Source organism: Centrocercus urophasianus, unplaced genomic scaffold (genome assembly GCF_019232065.1).
Source record: "Centrocercus urophasianus isolate 14NV4802_14NV808 unplaced genomic scaffold, USGS_Curo_1.0 seq_10, whole genome shotgun sequence".
Lineage (NCBI taxonomy): Eukaryota > Metazoa > Chordata > Aves > Galliformes > Phasianidae > Centrocercus > Centrocercus urophasianus.
In genome coordinates this window covers 24,154,862-24,174,614 of record NW_024884142.1, presented here as the reverse complement: position 1 = coordinate 24,174,614, position 19,753 = coordinate 24,154,862, and the positions used below count along the sequence as shown (strand labels likewise).

At 40.1% G+C, this 19,753-nt stretch overlaps 1 protein-coding gene across 3 annotated transcripts in view; it reads right to left on the bottom strand.

The window, feature by feature from the left end:
* The window catches only part of SENP6 (SUMO specific peptidase 6), a 66,691-nt gene extending 47,356 nt beyond the window's left edge, over nucleotides 1-19,335 (bottom strand). For all 3 annotated transcript variants that reach the window (XM_042822817.1, XM_042822908.1, XM_042822983.1), the window contains exons 1-2: nucleotides 19,235-19,335; nucleotides 269-362 (exon numbers count right to left, since the gene is read on the bottom strand). In XM_042822817.1, the coding sequence (XP_042678751.1) occupies nucleotides 269-362; nucleotides 19,235-19,286 (146 nt within the window). In that variant the 5' untranslated portion in view covers nucleotides 19,287-19,335. The remainder of the gene's footprint in view (nucleotides 1-268; nucleotides 363-19,234) is intronic.
* Between the last annotated feature and the right edge of the window lie 418 nt (nucleotides 19,336-19,753).

The window sequence follows — 19,753 nt, the reverse complement described above, 5'->3', positions numbered from 1 at the left end:
GTTCTCCAGACTTCCACAGTAGCTCTGAAGACAGCCCCAACACTTCCCAAAATGTTGTGAACCCCACATCAACAATTAAATTTACAATATAATGCACTTTCTATATCATAACACTAGTTAAAATAAGCATTTCTACCAGGATAATTTTCTCTTCATCACTGGAATTTTGAAGACGTTATATAATGTTTCTTATTAATAAATTACAAAAAAATATTTATTTGTAAATAGACAATTATACTTTCAATAGCCTAGATAAAAGCATCCTTACTCTTTCTCTGCATCTCCTTCACTTTCTTCTGCATGATCAAAGCTCCAATTATTTTTAAAACCTCCATCTCTCTTGGACTGTGATCTATCCAAAGCTGAAATGAGAACAAGTTAAGATAAGTCTTGGTTTCAAGTGGAGTTATTAATCAATACAATCTAGAGGAGTAAACCAGGTGTATGTATTTTCCCCATATATTCATTTTATTTTGTTGACATCAGTGTTTAACTATCATTTGAGCAAATAAGTTCAGTAATGCAGCAGCAAATAACTTTCCTAAATAAATAGAAATAATAATCAGTCAACATCTTGATTTGTAATAAGTTAACATGCTACTAAAAATTATGAAGTGAGGGTTTTATTGTTTTACCTGTAAATTTAAGAGTTCCTTTTGTGATATGAAGACTCCTTACATTTATTACTTAAACGTCTAACACCCAAATACATGTTTCTTTTCTCCACATGTAAGTTACAGTTTTGAACTATTCCAAGCACAGTTTCAACATGCCATGTTTTTTTAATCCATCATCTGACAAGGACATGAATTAATGTCTGCCGCTAACTGAAATTTCAGGGTTAGCATCAAACAAATGAGTGAAAACTTGGATTTCCTGAGAACAGTCACACTACACCTGATCTCAAATTTATCTACTCCAATATCCAAAAGTATGGAGATTTTTTAATAAGGTAGAATGCGGCTATCTAAGTGAAGGAGATTCAGAACATGGAGGCAGCAGTCATTAAGGTTGTTCACCCAGATCCCAATTACTGCAACTAAGAGCTGCCACGCACCAGTTCTGTAGAACTAATTTTATAGCAGATTTGATTGGAGTGCAGTTTAAATGCATCTTTTCTTACTGTTTTTACATATTTTACAATACATTCAGAAATAATGAATGCAACCTCATGCTTTGCAAGGAAAAGGAAAGAATCATAATCAACAAAATATGTATAGAAAAAAGTACGAACACTGCAAAAAGCAAGATTTAGCACTTTCAATCTCAGCGTCCAGCTATTTGCACCTACCAAGGACCACCTGAGGCACAGATGATATTTTCACGAGCAACAGCTTTTTTTCTTTTTTCTTTCTTTCTTTTTTTTTTTTTTTTTTTAAATCAACATTACTTTGTAGAAGAAATAGTATTTTGCAGCAAACAGCACTGCCTTTTCACTATATAAGTAAGTATCTCCTTTTTTTATTTATCCTGACTTAATCTGGCATCTTTTACTTCTATTTAGCACTCAGCTCTCCTCTGGTTCTTATGCTGGCTAAGACAGTAATCCATTCCTACAGCAATTACATACATCTCTCTTGTGCTCTTGCAGTCATCTTTTTCCCAGGCAGAAAACAAACAAACACCCTGTCCTTTTCATTTTTCCTGTGTCATACTTTTAGATAACCCTCAATCCTCCTCTCTGAACTTCCTCTAGCTCTACTGTTTTCTTTTTGAGATGGTGAAGAATGGAAACCCAAACTACTGCAGGTAATATTCAAGATACTAATGCACCATAAATTTCTACAGAAGCAATGTGGTATTTCTCTTTTGCTATTTATTCTTTTCGTAATAAATAATATGCCTGGAAATGCTATTTTCACTGCTATTGAGAACTACTTTGATGTTTCTGCACCAGTTAATTTCCACCTTTCATTTGATTGGTAAGAACCAGTTCAGATTCAATCACTGCATACAAAAAATTAGATAAATCATTTTCTTATTAATTTTTCATCCAGATGCATTACTTGGTGTGTGCCAACATTTGATTTAATTCATAATTTTTAATGCACATAGCACAAATCATGAGCACCTGGAACTTCCTTGAAGTACCAAACCATTCTACTAACCCAACTAATGCTTGCAACATCTACATACTTTTGTCACTTCACTGTCAAAATTTTTCTTCTATCTGCATTCATATTATCACAAATCCTCATGGGATTCAACTGGTTATTCCTACTTTTAACAAAATGAACCACTTCTGCCCTCACTAGTAATCTGTTGCCAGTTGTTACTCATAATACTTTCCATTTGATCTAAAGGAAACCTAGCATTTCCAAAAGCCTGTGGTAAAGAATATCACAGAAGGAAAGACTGATCCAATCTTGGTCTTCATTAACATTTCTATAAACTTCAGTTATAGTCACAAAGCTGACCTATGAAGAGTTCCTCAACCAGTCCACCTACCTATCAAAAAGCTGGTATCATACACAGATATCAGCTACTTGTAGCAGAAAGACAGTCCTAACCAACAAGTATCAGGCAACAGCCATTTGCTCCTTTATCACCAAGTTCCACTCAGAACATGTGGATGAATGCTATTTCATCCTCACCTATTGTTTGCCTCATGCATCTTTTCTTCTACTGATGCTTCATTTTGAGACGTAAACCCTGTCACGTTCCTTAAGAAAAATTATGGCAATAAGACCTCACTAAGTGTTGTCAAAGTGGGTGCAATCAATTGTTTGTCAGTTTTCATCTCACATACACCAAGATTTTCTGCAATGTTTCTGTCTGCTATCTCCACAGCTTTTACATTTCCAGCAGGCTACTGGTCAGGTAATCCCACCAATTACATCTGACTAATTTTCTTTATGGTCATTGAATCCACCTAGACTTCACATCACATTTTGAGCCATTTAAGTATGACCTGACTTGAAGGTGTTATGGAATACGTTGTACTTCTTCAACCAACAAAATCTATTCTCCATTAGTCCCCTTCAATCTCCATTTGTCCATCGTCTCTCTCATTATATTCCTTTTATCTAAGTTCACTCTGCCAGCTTCCAGCTCTCTCATTCCACCTGGACTATTTCTCCAAGCTCCTTCACACAAGTAAGGCAAACATTTTTATTGTAGGATTTTTTCGCTTGTGTTTCTTCTGTTTAAATCAGACTACTTGCACATGCTTGTCTTGGATTCTTATTTGAGTTTTAGCAGCTTCAGTAGAGAATATAATTTTTCGTGCTAAAAGTACATTACATCAAACCACGTGCTGCTCCACTACTATCAGTCTCTCCCCACTCTTCAGGTGTCAATAGACTGGCTCTAGACTTATTTTGAGAAAATCCATCTCACTGCACACAACTCCCTTCATTTAGAAGAAATTTGCTCATTTATTCATCTTGGCTCTACCAAAAATATAAATCTAAAAATGTATTTCCACTTGGAATTAGATTCTATGCAGGTGTCTTTTTAAACAAATGCTAAGTTTATAACTATTTTGTAAAACCTGAATTTACAACCTGTATGCTGCAGTTTTTTCTATGCATGCTACCAGGGCCAGTACACATTGCATACTCTTCTATGCTGTCAGCAGTGCTATGCAGTGCAGGTGGTACTCCTGCTACCAAGATAGATTCGTATCCAGACATAATTTTAATTATTTACATGCCTTTTTTAAAAAAGCCAGTTGAGCAAAATTTGCTGGAATACTGCGTATTTTAGCTTTCACAAAAACTTTTTTATTATTAGCCACATCCCAAAGCCATCCATTCTGTGTGAAATTTACTCAATTCACATTTGGGATGACAAAAATCAGTGCACTCTTAGGACAAATGGCAGAAAGCAGATTAACATCTTTATGCCCCTACATGCTGACACTGCTTTGAACTCCTTTAGCAGGAGTTTCCATCATTTAATAGTATTATTCATACAACCATTGAATGGCCTGGGTTGAAAAGGACCACAATGATCATTGAGTTTCAAACCCCCTGCTGTGTGCAGGGTCTCCAACCACCAGACCAGGCTGCCCAGAGCACATCCAGCCTGGCCTTCAATGCCTCCATGGATGGGGCATCCACAGCCTCCTTGGGCAACCTGTTCCAGTGTGTCACTGCCCTCTGAGTGAAAAATCTCCTAAAATTATTATGAAAGTCATTCCTGAACTTGAATGGGAAAAAATAAATAAATTAATAAAAATTTGCCCATCTGCAACAGTGAAGTGAGGAGTATTTAGCAAAGTGCAAAAGAAGATGGCATCTGCTGAGATCTGCTTTTAAGTCTTGTGCTCTGTGGCCTAGGACCAATCATTACACATGAATCTATATTATGGCCAGAACAACACACCTTTTTATTTTTTATTGTTCTAAATGTGATGCCATGTGCTTACTGATCACATGAAGAACACTTTCAACTTTTCTCATAAAGTAACTTTTTCCTATTTATCAACAGAACGCCTAAAAAGCTTCCTCCTGAATGTGCCAATAGAAACTGCAACATTTCTACTACAGCACAAAAAGACAGTTTACAGGTCTTTAACCCGCTGAGATCACATCTATTTTTGTGCATCCAAGAAACACCCCAAAAATAAACCTAAAGCACACAAACGTTTCATTCAGGACTAAGGACTTGTTCCAGAAGAACCTCAAATTTCCATACTTCTTCCCCGTTACGCTGGTCTAAATAACGCAAACCTTATCTTACAAATGCTTACACTATCACAACTGCAAACAGCAGACACTGTAACATTCAGCACAAGAAAAAAAAATTCATTTCAATGCACTCAGACTCACTCTCTTCATCTAGACTCATATTTAAGTAAATTAAAAAGAGCTTTCTAATCTTTTGTTCATGTAGTCACTGCATATATTGATAAGAAGGTACAAGTACTCATAAATATCTGACACAGGAATCATTTTTAATTGTGTTTCTTTCTCTTTTGTTTCATCATTCTATCAGAGAGGCTTCTTCAGGCTTCTATGCAAACTAGTTTTTTATCTTCCAGGTTCAATATGAGCAGTTCTAACATGTTAACTGTTTAACCACAGTGAGGGTGCATTTTCATACCCCACAGTAAGCACTGCATGAAGAGTTTTATGCACATCCTCACCTCCTAGAAGCTGGGGCTTCTTGCTCCTATCCTGCACACAGCAGCACAGCGCCCACCTGTTCAACCACACTACCACAGCACAGCTGTAACTGCACAGTGCAGGAAAGAAGCATCCACAACCAGAGACTCTTTTAGGCGCTAATGAAACAAAAAAAATCTGCACAGAACTGCAGTCTAGCCTGAATTTATAAGTAAGCATTCAGAGATTCATTGTTTAGAAGATGCTTCACCTTTCCTCTCCCAAAATTACATGCAGATGCAAAAAAAAAAAAAAAAAAAAAGTCAAATTTACTTCCAGTAGTAGACAATGATTATAAATTGATAGTGAGATAGTGAGATGTTCCATTTAGTACAGAGCTCAATGGCAGAGCTGTGTGATACATATGTAAAGGATACAAGTATGGACATCCTGTTAGAACTGAAGGCAATTTAACTTCTCAGCTATCTAATGAAAAAAAAAAATCATAAAGTTCTAAGAATGGTATTTCAACAGAAAGCCAGTGATAAAAAAGAATCCACTTCCAGATTAGAAAGGAAAAAAAAGCAACAAAAAAGCATTTATAAGCAGTGCAGAGCTGAGAGATAGAAAAGCATCTGCATATCCTGATAAAAGATTTCTTCCTACTCCATTTTCATACACATCGTACTCCTTACTATAGAGTATTATACAGAATGACTGGCATAACAAACACAGTACTGCTGCGGTATGATCCAAACAGTCTAACATTTTCTGAGAAGTACTGACAACAAGGACTAACAAAGTACAATAGCTTAGAAATACATAAAATGTTTTCTTTACAACCTCTTTGATGGCTTTTCTGGTAAGACAGCAGTGGTAACCATACAACAGACAATCAGTGTTTCCTTTCTACTAGTTCTCCCAACAAAGAAGTACAGGCTCCACAGAAGGATGCTGCCTTTTCGACAGCATCAGAAAACAATACAGATTTCAAAAGAGCCTCTTTAATCACATCAGCAGTGAAAGAATGCTAAAGAAACGGTGGGCTGGTTGCTCACTGAGAAAGGAGAAACGCACCTAGTTACAAGGGTCACTGAAAGGACTGATGAACTCAAGCCTTTTTATATATTTTTTTTTAGCTCCTCCAAATGTCTCTGCTAAGTTCTGTCCTCCAACCCTCAAGTTCCTCAGTGCTACCAGCGCAATCTAGTCAAGGAAAAGATGATTAATGTACAATTAAGCCAACTATACATGCTGAAGTCCACAGGACCAGACAAGAGGCTGATAGCACTGATAGCATTGAGGAAGCTTGCTAACATGACTGCTAGGCCACTTCTATTAACGTGGAAAGGTCGTGGCAACTGAAAGAAGTTTCCCATGACTGGAAAAACATTGTATCTTTCTTCAAGATAAGTAACAATGATGAACTGGAGAACTGCAGGCTAGTATTTCTCACCTCTACTCTGGAGAATGTTATGGATGGTATTCTGCAGAAAAAAACTCCATAAGGACAAGAAAGTGAATGCCAGTTCACTAAGGACCAACTATGCCCAACTACCTGACTGCATTCTGTGCATTCCTTCACTGCAGCAAGGCTTTTCACATGGCTTCCCATGGGGGCCTTATATCCAGACTGGAGAGACATGGAATAAGTGAATGATAAGGTGAGTGAAAAATGAGTTGGACCAACGGGAAACCAAAAGAGTCTAAAGGATGATGACTAGCAGTACAAATCAGCTGAGAGCACACCTCAGCGATCTGTACCAGAACCAACACCTTTCAGCTTCTTTGCTAACACTCTAGATAATAAGACCAAATATACTCTGCAGGTTTGCAGATGATACTAAATTAGAGGAAGCAGTTCATACACTAGAAGCAAGGGCTGCTATTCAGAGAGACGTGGCAGGCTGGAGAAATGAGCTTACATAAAACTTACTAAGTTCCACAAAAGAAAATGCATCTGGGACCCCAGATCTAAGTCCTGCATCAGAGACAGAAGCCCGTGCAGCAGTACAGACTGGAGGCAACTGGCTAGGAGCTGCTCTTCAAGAGGATCTGGGGGGTTTCAACTGAGAAGCTGAAGATGGGTCAGCAGGACCACCCCACAGCAAGGAAGGCCAACCACTTGACACAACTGCAAAAGTTCCCTCGGTGGGGGGAAGTGATTCTTCCCCTCCATATGACCCTTGTAAAACCGTATCTAAGGTACTGCAGTTTTGCGCTCTCCAGTGTATCAAAGACACCAACACGCTGCAGCAAGTCTGGAAGAACGCCGTCAAGATGGCCAGGGGGACATACATCATATCATACAAAGAGAGGCTGAAAGAGCAATAAACAAATAAATAAATAAGAGGCAGAAAGGAAGATTAGACCCTTTTGCCATCTTCCACTTCCTAATTGGAAGGAAGAGAAAACATGAAGCCAGACTCTTCGAAGATGCACAGCAGAAAGATGTGAAAAACCATACACAAGCTGGAACAAAACAAATCCAAACCCATTGTAAGAATTGATTTATTTCTATTTATTTCTGTAACAGGGGCCAAGCAACGAACCAGGTCATTCTGACAATTCATGGATACGGAACAAGGCCCTGAGCAATCTGCTCTCACTAGGCGTGGGTTGGGCAGGAGGTTCCAATCTACATGATTCCAACCAGCAGTCAAGTGATTTCTAATCTACATAATCCTACCACAAAACTAAAAAAAAAACCAGTCATTAGTCGTAGGTACAAACTTTCAGTTAAAGCAAACGCATCATTGTCACAAAGACTCCCAGAATTATGTACCTCAATCACTTTCATTCCTTCCTCTCAATAAGTCTGACACCTACACAGTCTTCCCAAATAAGTTAAAAAACATCAAAAGCAGAATCCAAACAATAAGTAAGGTTAAAAAGGAGAAGAAAAAAAAAAAAAAGAGAAACAAGCAATATTTTCATCTCAGAAGTACAGAAGTACTAGCTCTGCTGCTAGACTGAAGGCATACTAAAAATTCAGAAAGGAGACTGTTCTCATATGAAAGATAGATGCAGGAAATATATTCTACTGTTACATAGGAAAATTCAGAGGCTGAAAGGTTAAAATAGGCGAAGGATGATTTCTGAACTGTCAACTCATTCTAAAAAATACTGGAGTGCATAAAGCACTTTAAAGAGGATGATAAGTAAGAATTTCAGAACACAATTTCTGTGGCAGGTCGGTATGTGATACCAATCATACATGATCATTGTTAACACTGGAAGAGTTTTTTTTAAGATAAGCAAAATGAAGTAAGAAACCTTACATTACTTTTCCAGAGTATCTGGAAAATTTCCCCTATATTAAAAAAAAAAAAAAGTGTCCAGAATGTTTCTGTGAGAAAAAAAAAATAACATGTAAAGGTATGAAAGGAACTCTATGACGTAACTAAAGGAGAAATAAAAAACATAAAACTAGACACTTCTTCGATGCTGTCAATTCTTCAAAATTCCCCCAGATAACATCAACAACAACAAAAGCATACAAAAGCATACAAAGAATGCTCAAACAATACAGAAAACTTCAGTAATTTATCCAAATGAAAAGGTGCACCTTAAGAAAAAAAATCTGAGTAAGGAAAGCATGAAAGGAGGATGAAAGAGTTCTTTAAACTCTAAGCTGTGGGAACAATTTGCACTTGCCTTTCTGTACAGGCCAAAGATCATCTTTTTTTCCCCCTTATTTGTGAGGGCAGTGAGCTGGACTAGATTGCTGATACAGCTGAAAGGTAATGCAGACTAGCTCCACCAACACTTTCCTATCTATCTAAAATTAGTTTTCTGCCCATTTAGCTCAACTTGAGGTGAAGCGCTGGAAGCGTCAGCGCTGACACAAGGAAAGCAGCAAAACACTGTCAGTGGGAGGGGCAGCAGGACTGTCACTCTGAGCAGCACCCAGCAGCTAGGAAGGCCTGGTCCTACTGGAAATTGCTAAAACAAAGACTTGCAGGCTATACATTATGGCCTCACATGTGGGAACTGCGAAGAGTTAAACTGCCTTCGCAATCAGAGATAATCAGAGCTGTGAGTCAAGGGAATCAGAGAGCAGCTCAGCAGCCGGCTGGTCAATTGAAAATGTTCAGTAGGCTCCACTGGCTACATTTTAACACTAGACATTCCGCTCCTGTATCTCCAGTATCTTCACTGAATCTTTACTGAATCCCATCCCACAAAGTTTAAATAAAATGTGAAGAAAATAGTAATATGTCTGTAAATATGTTTGTATTACATTATTTTTCTAATAGAAGTACTAAAGTTCCAGATCTAATCATGCTAAATTTCAGAAGCACCAACAACTGTTAACAAAACCACAGCATGCTAAAATTCATTACATAGACTTCTTTTTTTAAACAGCTAAAAAACAAAATAGACTCTACCTTTAATATCCCTGGAAGAACAAACATTTTCTCAATAATTACTTTCAAAGGCCATGAACACAACTGAAAACCACTGATTAAGTAATTAAAAAAAAAGGGAAGAAAAAAACAAAAAACAAAGTAACACTTGCCAGCTTGCTAACTGCATCCAGTTCTGAACTTGCTTTTCAAGAAATACCACTCAAAAGACAGATGAAGCAAAACGCTCAAGCTTTCAAACTACTATCCTGCAGCTGGAGATAGGCTGGAGCCATCTTCAGCTAAATACTAAACCCACAGTCACCTTCATCAAAAACCTATCAAGACCTACGAAACTGCTCTGAGTTCCCACCTCCTTTTCATTACAAGCTGTTCTTCAAGGAGCAGCGTCTTCTCCAGGTATCACTTTGCTTGATGAGAAGGAACTTTCTGACTGCATTCATGGCAGGGATTTTTCTCTGCTATCCAGCAGGTAAAGATTCTGAGATCACCTATTTCCCTTACAGCAGTATCCAGTAATCTTGTTTAAAAGTTTATTAGCCCGCCATGTTAGGTAAATGTAGCCATCATAACCCAGATCAGAGAAACTCAGAAGTCTATTTTCAAAAGCTTATTTTAGTTGTAAACGATCTTAAAATTGTGTTTTGAGCAGCAAGCCCTGGTAGAAATAAAATTACAATGGACAGCAGTGTTTCTAGAAGACGTGAGCCTCAGAATTTACAAAAGCAACTGCAAACATGAAACCTTCCATCCCCTGCATAGTTTGAATTCTCATCTAATGGGCTCTTGAATAATCTTTCTGTTAGTCTGTCATATTAAATTCTATCATCAGGGAGATATTCATATCTTGTTACACGAGCCATAAAAATGGGATATGCCAAACAAACACCACATTATATCCTACAACTTTAATAAAAATACAGCAGTAGGATGAATTTTTGTGTAAAAGAAATAACTTTATGGCACTAGACAAAAACAATCTGATGAAAATAAATATTTTTGCAGCTGTTTCTTACATAAATTTCTAAGATTAAATAATATTAATCATGTCACACAGCATGATGTTTTACTGTAACAACCAAACACTATTAGCATTTATCATTCCCAAAAATCTTTGTGGCAAGTTTTACCAAATGTGTGCACACACATCTCACACACACACACACACACCAGGGAGTTTGCTCCAACTCCAGCAGTTTGAAAACAAAGAAAACAGGAAGGCCAGCACAGTTTCTGAATGATTACTATTCTTTACTTACAATCATTCAAGATTTAACCACAGAAAGATACCCTACACTCAGTGCCTTTCACTCCAAATTATTCGTTTATAGGACTTGGACAAGCACTCAGGAAAGTGTCCTTACATCATGCAGCACTTCCTCATTAAACAAAAATCTTTTAAAGGCCAGCTGACCAATAGGGGAAGAATAACTACAGCTTCCTAATCCTGATAACTTACTCCTTCCAGTCTCCAGCCTTCACCATAAACTAGTTCTACGCAGAACTTAACCTGTTATTTAAAATAATTGAGTTTTCCTGGGCAGAGTAAAGCTGATGTTGCACAAGAGAATTAATTCTGAAGATGAACTTAAGAACTGCATCTTAAGTTGAATTTACACTCACTAGAGACAAAGGAGGCACATCCTACACCTCTCACACCCAGGGGCTGTCTGCTCTCCCCAAGCCCACCCAGTGTCCTACCCCATATGTTCCCCTCCAGTGAGCCAATTCAGAGTTTTGGCAAAGCACAGTCTGGCAAGACAGTACTCAACAACAAGCTTCACCTCTTTGGCAATACAGTGGTGAGTCCCAGGAGAGGAGTTTGAGATGCAGCACAAGACTGAACCATGGACAAGGTCAGAGGGGAAGGAGCAGCTGATCTCCCCCACCTGTGGCAGGGAGCCCTCAGAGCAGCACAGCTGCGGTATGTTCTGTAATCAGTTTAAAACATTCTGTTAGTCCTCGCTGTGCCTAAACCAGTTAACTATGCTAAGCCTTGCAAAGAGAACCAATAAATAGTTGGCATGCAGCTTTACATTCAAAATGGAGCTGCAGTACCATAAGACAAAAGCAGCCATGTCATAGTTCACTGCTTCAGGAAATCCACACGCACAATTTATCATCACTCCGTATGAGACAACAGCACCACACTGCAATCACCTCGCTGTCCTCTGGATAGTTTGTTCTGAAAGAATTATTTGCACATTTGATATCTGTGAGCTGCAGATTGCTAGTTTACATTAACCACGAGACATCGGTATTCATGCTTTTACGACCATCATTTTAATAACTAACTATCCCCATATATTATTAGGACATAATTCTTTCCACAGATTACTTGTAAAGAAAAGTTATTCAAATAACAGCATTGCCAAAGCTTTATTTAACATCTAGCGGATATTATACCATAAATAAAAGTAAAAAAACAACTTCAAGTTATTTGCTCTTCATCATTTCTGTTAGTTATAGTACCAAAATAACCATTAGCTGTTCTGTATTCTGATTTATACTACACACTAATTCAGAGATTGAATCCCATTTGGCAAAATCCCCAGTCTGATTCAGGGAGAAAACACAGTACAAGAAAATCAAGTAAGTGTACAGCAGTTTTACTCCAATCTGTTTAAAGTACTCAAAAGGCATCTCACGAATTAGTGTACACACTAATAAACTAAGTTCTAGTTCGAAAGTGCACAGTTCTCAGAAGAAAAGTTTCCATCCTAGAATCACAGAATGGTTTGGGCTGGAAAAGACCTTCAAGGTCACCTAGTTCCAGTGCCCTGCTATAAGCAGGGACACCTCCTTCTAGACCAGGTTGCTCAAAGCCCCATCCAGCCTGACCTTGAACACCTCTAGGGAGGAGGCATTCATAACCTCTCTGGGCAACCTGTTCCAGTGTCTCACCACCCTCGCAGTAAAGAATTTCTTCCTAGTATCTACTCTAAATCTATGCTCTTCCAGCTTAAAATCCCTTCATTCTGCTACTTTCCTGTAGGCCTCCTTCAGGTACTGGAAGGCCATGGTGAGGTCTCCCCAGAGCCTTCTCCAAGCTGAAGATTTCAAACTCCCTTACCTCAGCCCATCGTCGTAGGAGCTACTGCCTAATTTGTGCGACCAAATCAGGCAATGATTTAATTTGATATCATTTGATTTTAAATCACTGAGTAATACCTCGTTATCTTTGCCACACTTCCTAAAAGCCAAGAATTTTATTGGCCTCAGAAGCAGAATCAAAACCATCTTTTAGCCTATATTTTTGATGAAAAAAATAGATATTACTTGGTAATTATTTGTGTATCTATCAACATGGGCTGCACAGCACGTATGAAGGCAAGTGCCATTTAGTCTTCTGACCATAGCATTAGCAAGCACCCAATCTGCAAACACAAGACACCAACTTTGACTTCACAGCTTAAGAACAGCATAACCTAAAGATACTACACATTCTCTGCTGCCGAAAACAGTAACAGAAAGCTTAAGACATAAAAAAATAAATAAGATGAAGATAATAAAAATACATTTTTGACTTAAGCAAGAACCAACAGAGAGCCTCAGGGAGATTTCAACCTATGAAACACAATCCTACCTTAAAAAAATACTCAAACTTTAAACCATATAGGCAATAAAATTGAGGTCAAGAAATATTCCAAGCCTCTGTTTCTCCCAATGGAAGTATCTTCTAGAATAAGTAAGAGAATAATTATACTTGCCCTCTAGTTGTCCCCTATACCTCTACAGCCTCCTCTGCTAGAATATCTCCATTTTTAATCTTGTTTTCTCAGCCACCTGCTGTATCTTCAGCTTTCATGCACGTTCTTTCACTCCTTTCTGCAGTGCACACACATATGCACGTGCACACCCTGACCTGCACATCAAGCCCTCCAGCCACTCTAACCCCGACTGCTCAGCCAGCATCCAACATCACTTAGTAGCAAAATGAGCCATGCTGAGGAAGCACTGAAAACTTCTGCTTCAAAGATATTGATTTCTGATTTCTCACTTTTAGGAAAGTGCGCAAGTTTCACAAAGTTTCTTGCTATTTACCTCTGCAAACAAAAGGCTTCAAAAGATATCAGTGAAAAGGAAGGAGACAAAATGATGACCGATGACTCACAAAACAAAACAAAAAAACCCACCAACAATCCCTCATTCATAAAGCAATATTTGAAAGCAACAAGTTGAGTTTGGTGATTAGTTTCATTTTATAGGATCTGCTACAGCACAAGGTAGCTGGACATCCCTCAGTTATCTCAACTACAGCCACAGCTAAAGCTCTGTAGAAAAAAAAGGCTGATACTATACTGAAATCCATGCATAATGTGTTAGAAACAATAGAAAAAAAAGAAAAAAAAACCCAAAAAACAACAACAGTTGTTGAAAACACAACAATAATAATCCACTATGTTTTTTGTCCTTGTACAAAAACAGGAAGCAAAACATTAAAATACCCATATAGGCTTATTATAAAAGTATTTGTGCAAAAAAGGTATATGCAAAACGTTGATTTATCCTTCACAGAATCATTAAGGTTGGATGAGACCACTAAGATCACCTAGTCCAACCATCAACCCATCACCACCTTGCCCACTAACCCACAAAGCTCAGTGCCACATCTACACTTTTCTTGAAAACTTCCAGGATAAATGCACTTCTTTGGGCAGCCTGTTCCAGCACCTAACCACTCCCATTCACATCAACCTACCCACCACGTCACATACTGATGATATCATTATATCATTGCTATTATTTTTACAGTTGTACTTACACACAGAAGAGTGCAAAGATCTCTTTTAGGAACATTCCCACTTGGTGGTTATTATTTTCTTTCACACAAAGACAGAATTTCTATACTTTCTCTGAGGGCAGACTAATGCTTTCCTATCAAACCTCCCCAAAAAAACCAACAAAAGCAGATGAAGCCTCCTGCGCAAGGCAGTTTCTCTTACACTAAATAACAGATGCTCCCATCACAAAAACAAACACACACACACACACACAAAACAACACAACCAAAAAGAAGCAAAGTAAAACAGAAAACTGCACAGAGGTGCCTTCCAATTCAGAAAGCTGAGGACAAGTCTGGGCTCCTAAAATCCCATCTCCAAATTAAAGGAAGGACATCATGTGGAAGCAGAATTAGGCACAGGATATTATTTTAGAATGTGCTACCAAGTGCATTACAGCGTTTTACAGGGTTTTTTTTACTATCTTTTTAAATGCTTTAAGAAGCAGTTAATCTTTTTATTAATATTTTGTGCCACTTATCAGTCATATTAGATTGATACATACAAAAAATAAGACAGTGTGGAGACAGTTTCAATTTAATTTTGCTGAGAGAATTCTCAACCAGTGGGATGAAGATCATTACTAGCAGACAATATTACTTAGGTGAACGAGGTTTCCTGTTCTTAACAGCCTTGCAAGGAACAGCGAAACAACAAAGAAGAGACATACACAGTGCCATAAAGAAACTCTGAATGGGACTGAGGACAGGGAGACATAAGAAAGGCATCAGCATCATGAATTCCTCACTTTCAGGTAGAAAATCATTCTCAAAAAAAAACAAAAACAAAAAAACACCAAAAAACCAAACCAAAACAAACAAAAAAAACCCCAGAAGAACAGAACGTATTCAGACACTGATTGAGCTGACGGAAACCAACAGCATAAAGTAGTTCAGATTCTGAAAAAGATGTGGAAGAAAATGAATGATCTTCCTCCAGTTCCAAGTTAATACCTATCTCCATGAAGTCATAAAAAAGCGTCAGAGATGGCAGTGGAGACACTTCAGACATAATTTCACAATCCAGAGAAAATAAATAAGAGAACAGTCATAGCAGGTAAAAAATTTTCAAGTATTCTACCTAAATACAAACTCTGCTCTGCCATCCTAATTCGTGTTATTCTCATCAGATATTTCACAGAAAGATAAAAATAATGAAAAAGCAGGAAAGGCTGACGGCTGCTTCAAGTGGCAGCACCCTGTCTATACAGTCATACACACAGACTGTGTGCTTCTGTGCTGCTTCAGAATCTCAGCTTCCCTTAAGAAAACACACAAGCCCGCAGCCTCTGATTTTGGGAATACAGTTCTTAACACGTGAGATGAATGAAAAACCAAGCAGCTTTCTGGATTCCTCAGACAACTGAAGCTTCAGCTGCTGCTCGCTGCTAATGGTTTATCCAAGTAGTTTTCTCTATTGCCATTAGGAAACTTGTAGCCAAGAAAATGGAAAGAAAATTGTGCAAATTCCTGTCATGGCTGCACCAAAGTCTCTCAGCAGCTCTGAAGGTAGTGACTGGCCACATTCCTTAGAGAGGAGGTCCTCAAACAGAAACTTAACAGAAAATCAGCTCTTGGTATCACTATTTTAACTACTAGGAGACTGAAAAAAGAAAACAGGAAGGAATAAAAGCATTTTTGTTTCTTCTGCAAAATAAACGTGTTTAGGAATACTTTAAAGAGTTCATCATTCCTTGTTCTCCAGCCTTAAAGTTTCTCTATGTTTCTGTAATAGGTAACAGGCAATTTCCTCGCAGCTCAATAACATCCAAAGCGGCAGAATAAAACACAGTTCCCCAAATTTTTCCACAGGGGAAATAATCAATAGCACTCTCCACTCCTACAGCAAGCACTGAACATTTCCCTATCCTAAATCTAAACGGATTTGTCAATCCTTGCATTACATTTTATGTCTACCAAAAGCACATGAATTGATGCAGATGTAAATCTCTGTTCACCAAATTTCTAGTCCTCCAAAACAGGAAAGAACTCCCATGCATGGGGCCTACTTTGTTAGCATAAATTGCTGCACTTTCTTCCCATGGCTAAAACTTACTGGAGGAAAGTAAATCCAGAACAAGGAAAAAGTTTCAGTAATTCTAACTCCAAGCTAGCTTAAATTTGGTACTCTCAGTTCTTCTGAATGTTCAGTGTCTCAACATTTCAAAGAAAGTAAACATGCAAGTTATATATACCAACATATACAATATCAACATCATTACTACAAACTAGGAGCACTACTGCAGAAGGATAGCAAACTCAGCTTTTAAGAGACAGACATTACCATTCTAGGGACCTTTTTCACAACTTCCATAAGACAGTCTGTACAACACACAGCATAACAATATGGAAAAACTGGCCAAAATGAGTATCTGTATGAATCACACCAGTGAAGAACAGCGCTACCAGAAAGACAGCAGATAAATCAGTCAAGGAACACCCTTCCAGAAAGATTACTTTGTTTTTATTGGAGAATGAAACAATAAAAATATTAAAAGGAAACACTTTGACAACAGAATGACAACCACATTTCTTCACAGTAATGTCTAATACACTAAGTTAAGAAAAAGAAGTAGTATCTTACTGGACAGTTGTTATCCAAACCAAAATTCTGAATATCATTCTTGGAAGGAATGACTTATTTTAACTGCATGTTTATTTTAAGTCAGATTGATAGTCAACACAAGTTTGACAGCATCAGAATTTTCTTTCTGTGTATATATACAAATACAAACAGAGAGACACGTATTTCTATTAGATTGAGTTCAATTACAGTTGACACAACTGCATTTGGTACCTAACTCATTTGTTTTGCACATTAATGGCAGAGATTTACAGAGGAATTCTCAGTTCTCCCTCTCCCAACCTTCCAAAAAACATCACATAAGCAATTGCTGCTTGCTGCTTTTGCAGATTTCTGCATACACTGGAGTCTGTGAAATATATAGACTCAGACTAAGTATAGTTAGAATTCTAGGCTCACACAGTAAAGACGACCTTGCAGTAGAAGTTGTCATGCCCCCTACTCAATACACGTGTATCCTTGCTTCTCTCCATGCTGTACTTGTTTCACAAATCTGGCACTCTCATGCTTGTCTAACATTCAATCTTTGAATAACGGTTGTTCCACATCATCAGGGTTAATCTAACATGCTGTCATGTGTGTCCAGATTAAAGACTGCTAGAAAACCTACATACATATAGCTTAAATACCGTTATTTTTCCCTATGAAGTCAACCCTCCCTTCCAAGAGCCTCCCAAGCAACATCTTAGGCCGTCTTTTTTCTTTGAATTCAAATGAGTACAAAGTTAGACTGCTCTTACTAGATCTGCCCCAGTGTGATTATCCTATCTGGGATTTGGTCCACCCCTCAGGTATTTTTGTCACCACTGTCCACATTAGGTTTTCTTCACACAAGATTCCTAACACACGCTTGCAAATGCACCCGCATTCTCAGGTTTTGTACCCAATCATGCCATTAGTGCTAAAATTAACATGACCCCAAAAAACAGGGAAACACAAAACTGATTGATTACCCTGTCCATCAGTCATGCAATACTGAAACTTCCAAGGAGGATGCTACCCAGTGTCATGCTAGTAACTGCTACTGAAATATAACCTCAAAAATAAGAAACGTGGATACCGTGTATGGAGCTTATCGTCTGTAAGCCGCTGCCCAACCAGTATGCACGCAAGGTGCACAGGGGAGACGGCGAATGAACATCTTTGTGACACTTTTAGCAGCACACCATCTTCATGGTATTCAATGGAGAGAGTTCAGAAGAAAAATGCAGTGCCTGCAAAGGAGCACCTGTGTTTCACCATCAAACGCTTTAAAGGCAGAAGGAAGGTAACGGAACGGTAGTTACTGACCAGGGGTTTCTGAACATCGGAACTTCAGACCAATTATTCAGAAGAACAGATACTATTTTATTTATGCAGAAATTCCAATCCAGAACCTCTAGTAATAAAAGAACAAAATTCAGCATGCCTCAAGAAGATAAAGGCTGCGAAGGACAATACCTATCAATACAGGCACACAAAATCTCAACTGCTAAACTTAGATCTGACTTGAAATATACTCATGAGAAACAGTCTATTACATCAATATATTTTTTTTACCTATCACTATGGTAAAAACCGAGCAGCTATCAGCCTGTGTCAATCAGCTACGTGCTTACTGCAATTTTGAGAGACTGCAATAATATTTTCTTTCCCATGGGTTAAACTGTGAAGATTCAACAATTAAACATATTCGAATTTCAGCAGACTTTTTACACTACAATTAAGAGCTTTACAGAGGAAAAAACAAAAAACAAAAAACAAACCCTTGCAAATTAAAAAAAAAATTACGCAAGGCTTCACAACCACTAAAGGTTCCTTTCATTTGCAGCTGACAGATTCATCATCGGGCTTGTAAAACAAACGTAAGAATAAAGAGACCCCCTCCCCAAATTAACCTCAGCCCCACGTGGGCCTTTACGCTAGCGATTCAGAAGCGGACCAGCCGTACAGTGGGGGGAACGGGCTCAGCCCAGGCCGGGGCCCGGCAGCAGCACGGCAGGCAATGCCGCCCGGGCGGCGCTGCCCTCACCTCGCGCTAACCTTGCCGGCCCGGCAGCCCCCGCCCTCCCGCGGCCGCTCCCGCCGCCCGCCCGGCCGCGCTGCGCCCGGCCCCGACCGCGCTCTGCCCCGGCAGCAGAGCGCCACGCTCCCACCGTCCCCGAAAAATACAGAAAGAAAGAAAGAACCAGAAATCAAATCCCCCTCACTAAGCCCTCCCCCGAAGCAGGTCTCTTTTTACCAAACGAAGCCACCCTCTACGGCACCCACCCTTCCCCCACGCCACCGAGGCACCTCTCATTGTCGTCGTCCCCCCCAAGGGGACCCGTTCCTCCCCCCCGATGCGCACACACACACACACACACGCTCGCCTCCCCCGTCCCCCAGTCCGTATCATGCCCCTCGCCGGTTGCCAGAAGGAAAGGCGGCCCATGGGCCGCTCTCCCCCTGCCAGCCGTGCACGCACCTTCCAGAAACAAGCTGTCTCTGCAGCCGCCGCCGCCGCCGCCACCGGCCATCTTCCTCGAGCCGCGCTGCCTCACTCCATCGCCCAGCGAGGCGGCGGGGCCTGGCCCTTCCCCCGGCCTGCGCGCTCCGCCGCTCACCCACCCCCACTGCGGAAGGCTGCCTGACCCGCAGCGGCGGCGACGCCGAGGCCCGGCCCTCCTCCCGCACGGCGCGCACGGCTGCCCGGGCCGCGCTGCCTTCCGGCCCCGCGCAGGAGAAAGCGGCGGCGGCGGCGCGCCCGCTCCTCCCTCACCCTGCCCGCCCGTCGCAGCCCCCCGCGCCGATGCCGGCCGGGCCCGGCCCCGCGGCGGCCGGTGGCGCCCGGCGAAGGGAGACAGGCCTGGCCGGGGCTCCGCCGGAGGCGCCTCCGAGCCGAGGGGGAGGACGAGGAAGCGGTGCGCGCTGCGCTGCCGCCCCTCTCCTCCATGAACGGCGCGGCGGGGCCTCCCGGAACCCTAGCTCGCCCGTCCCCGGGCGG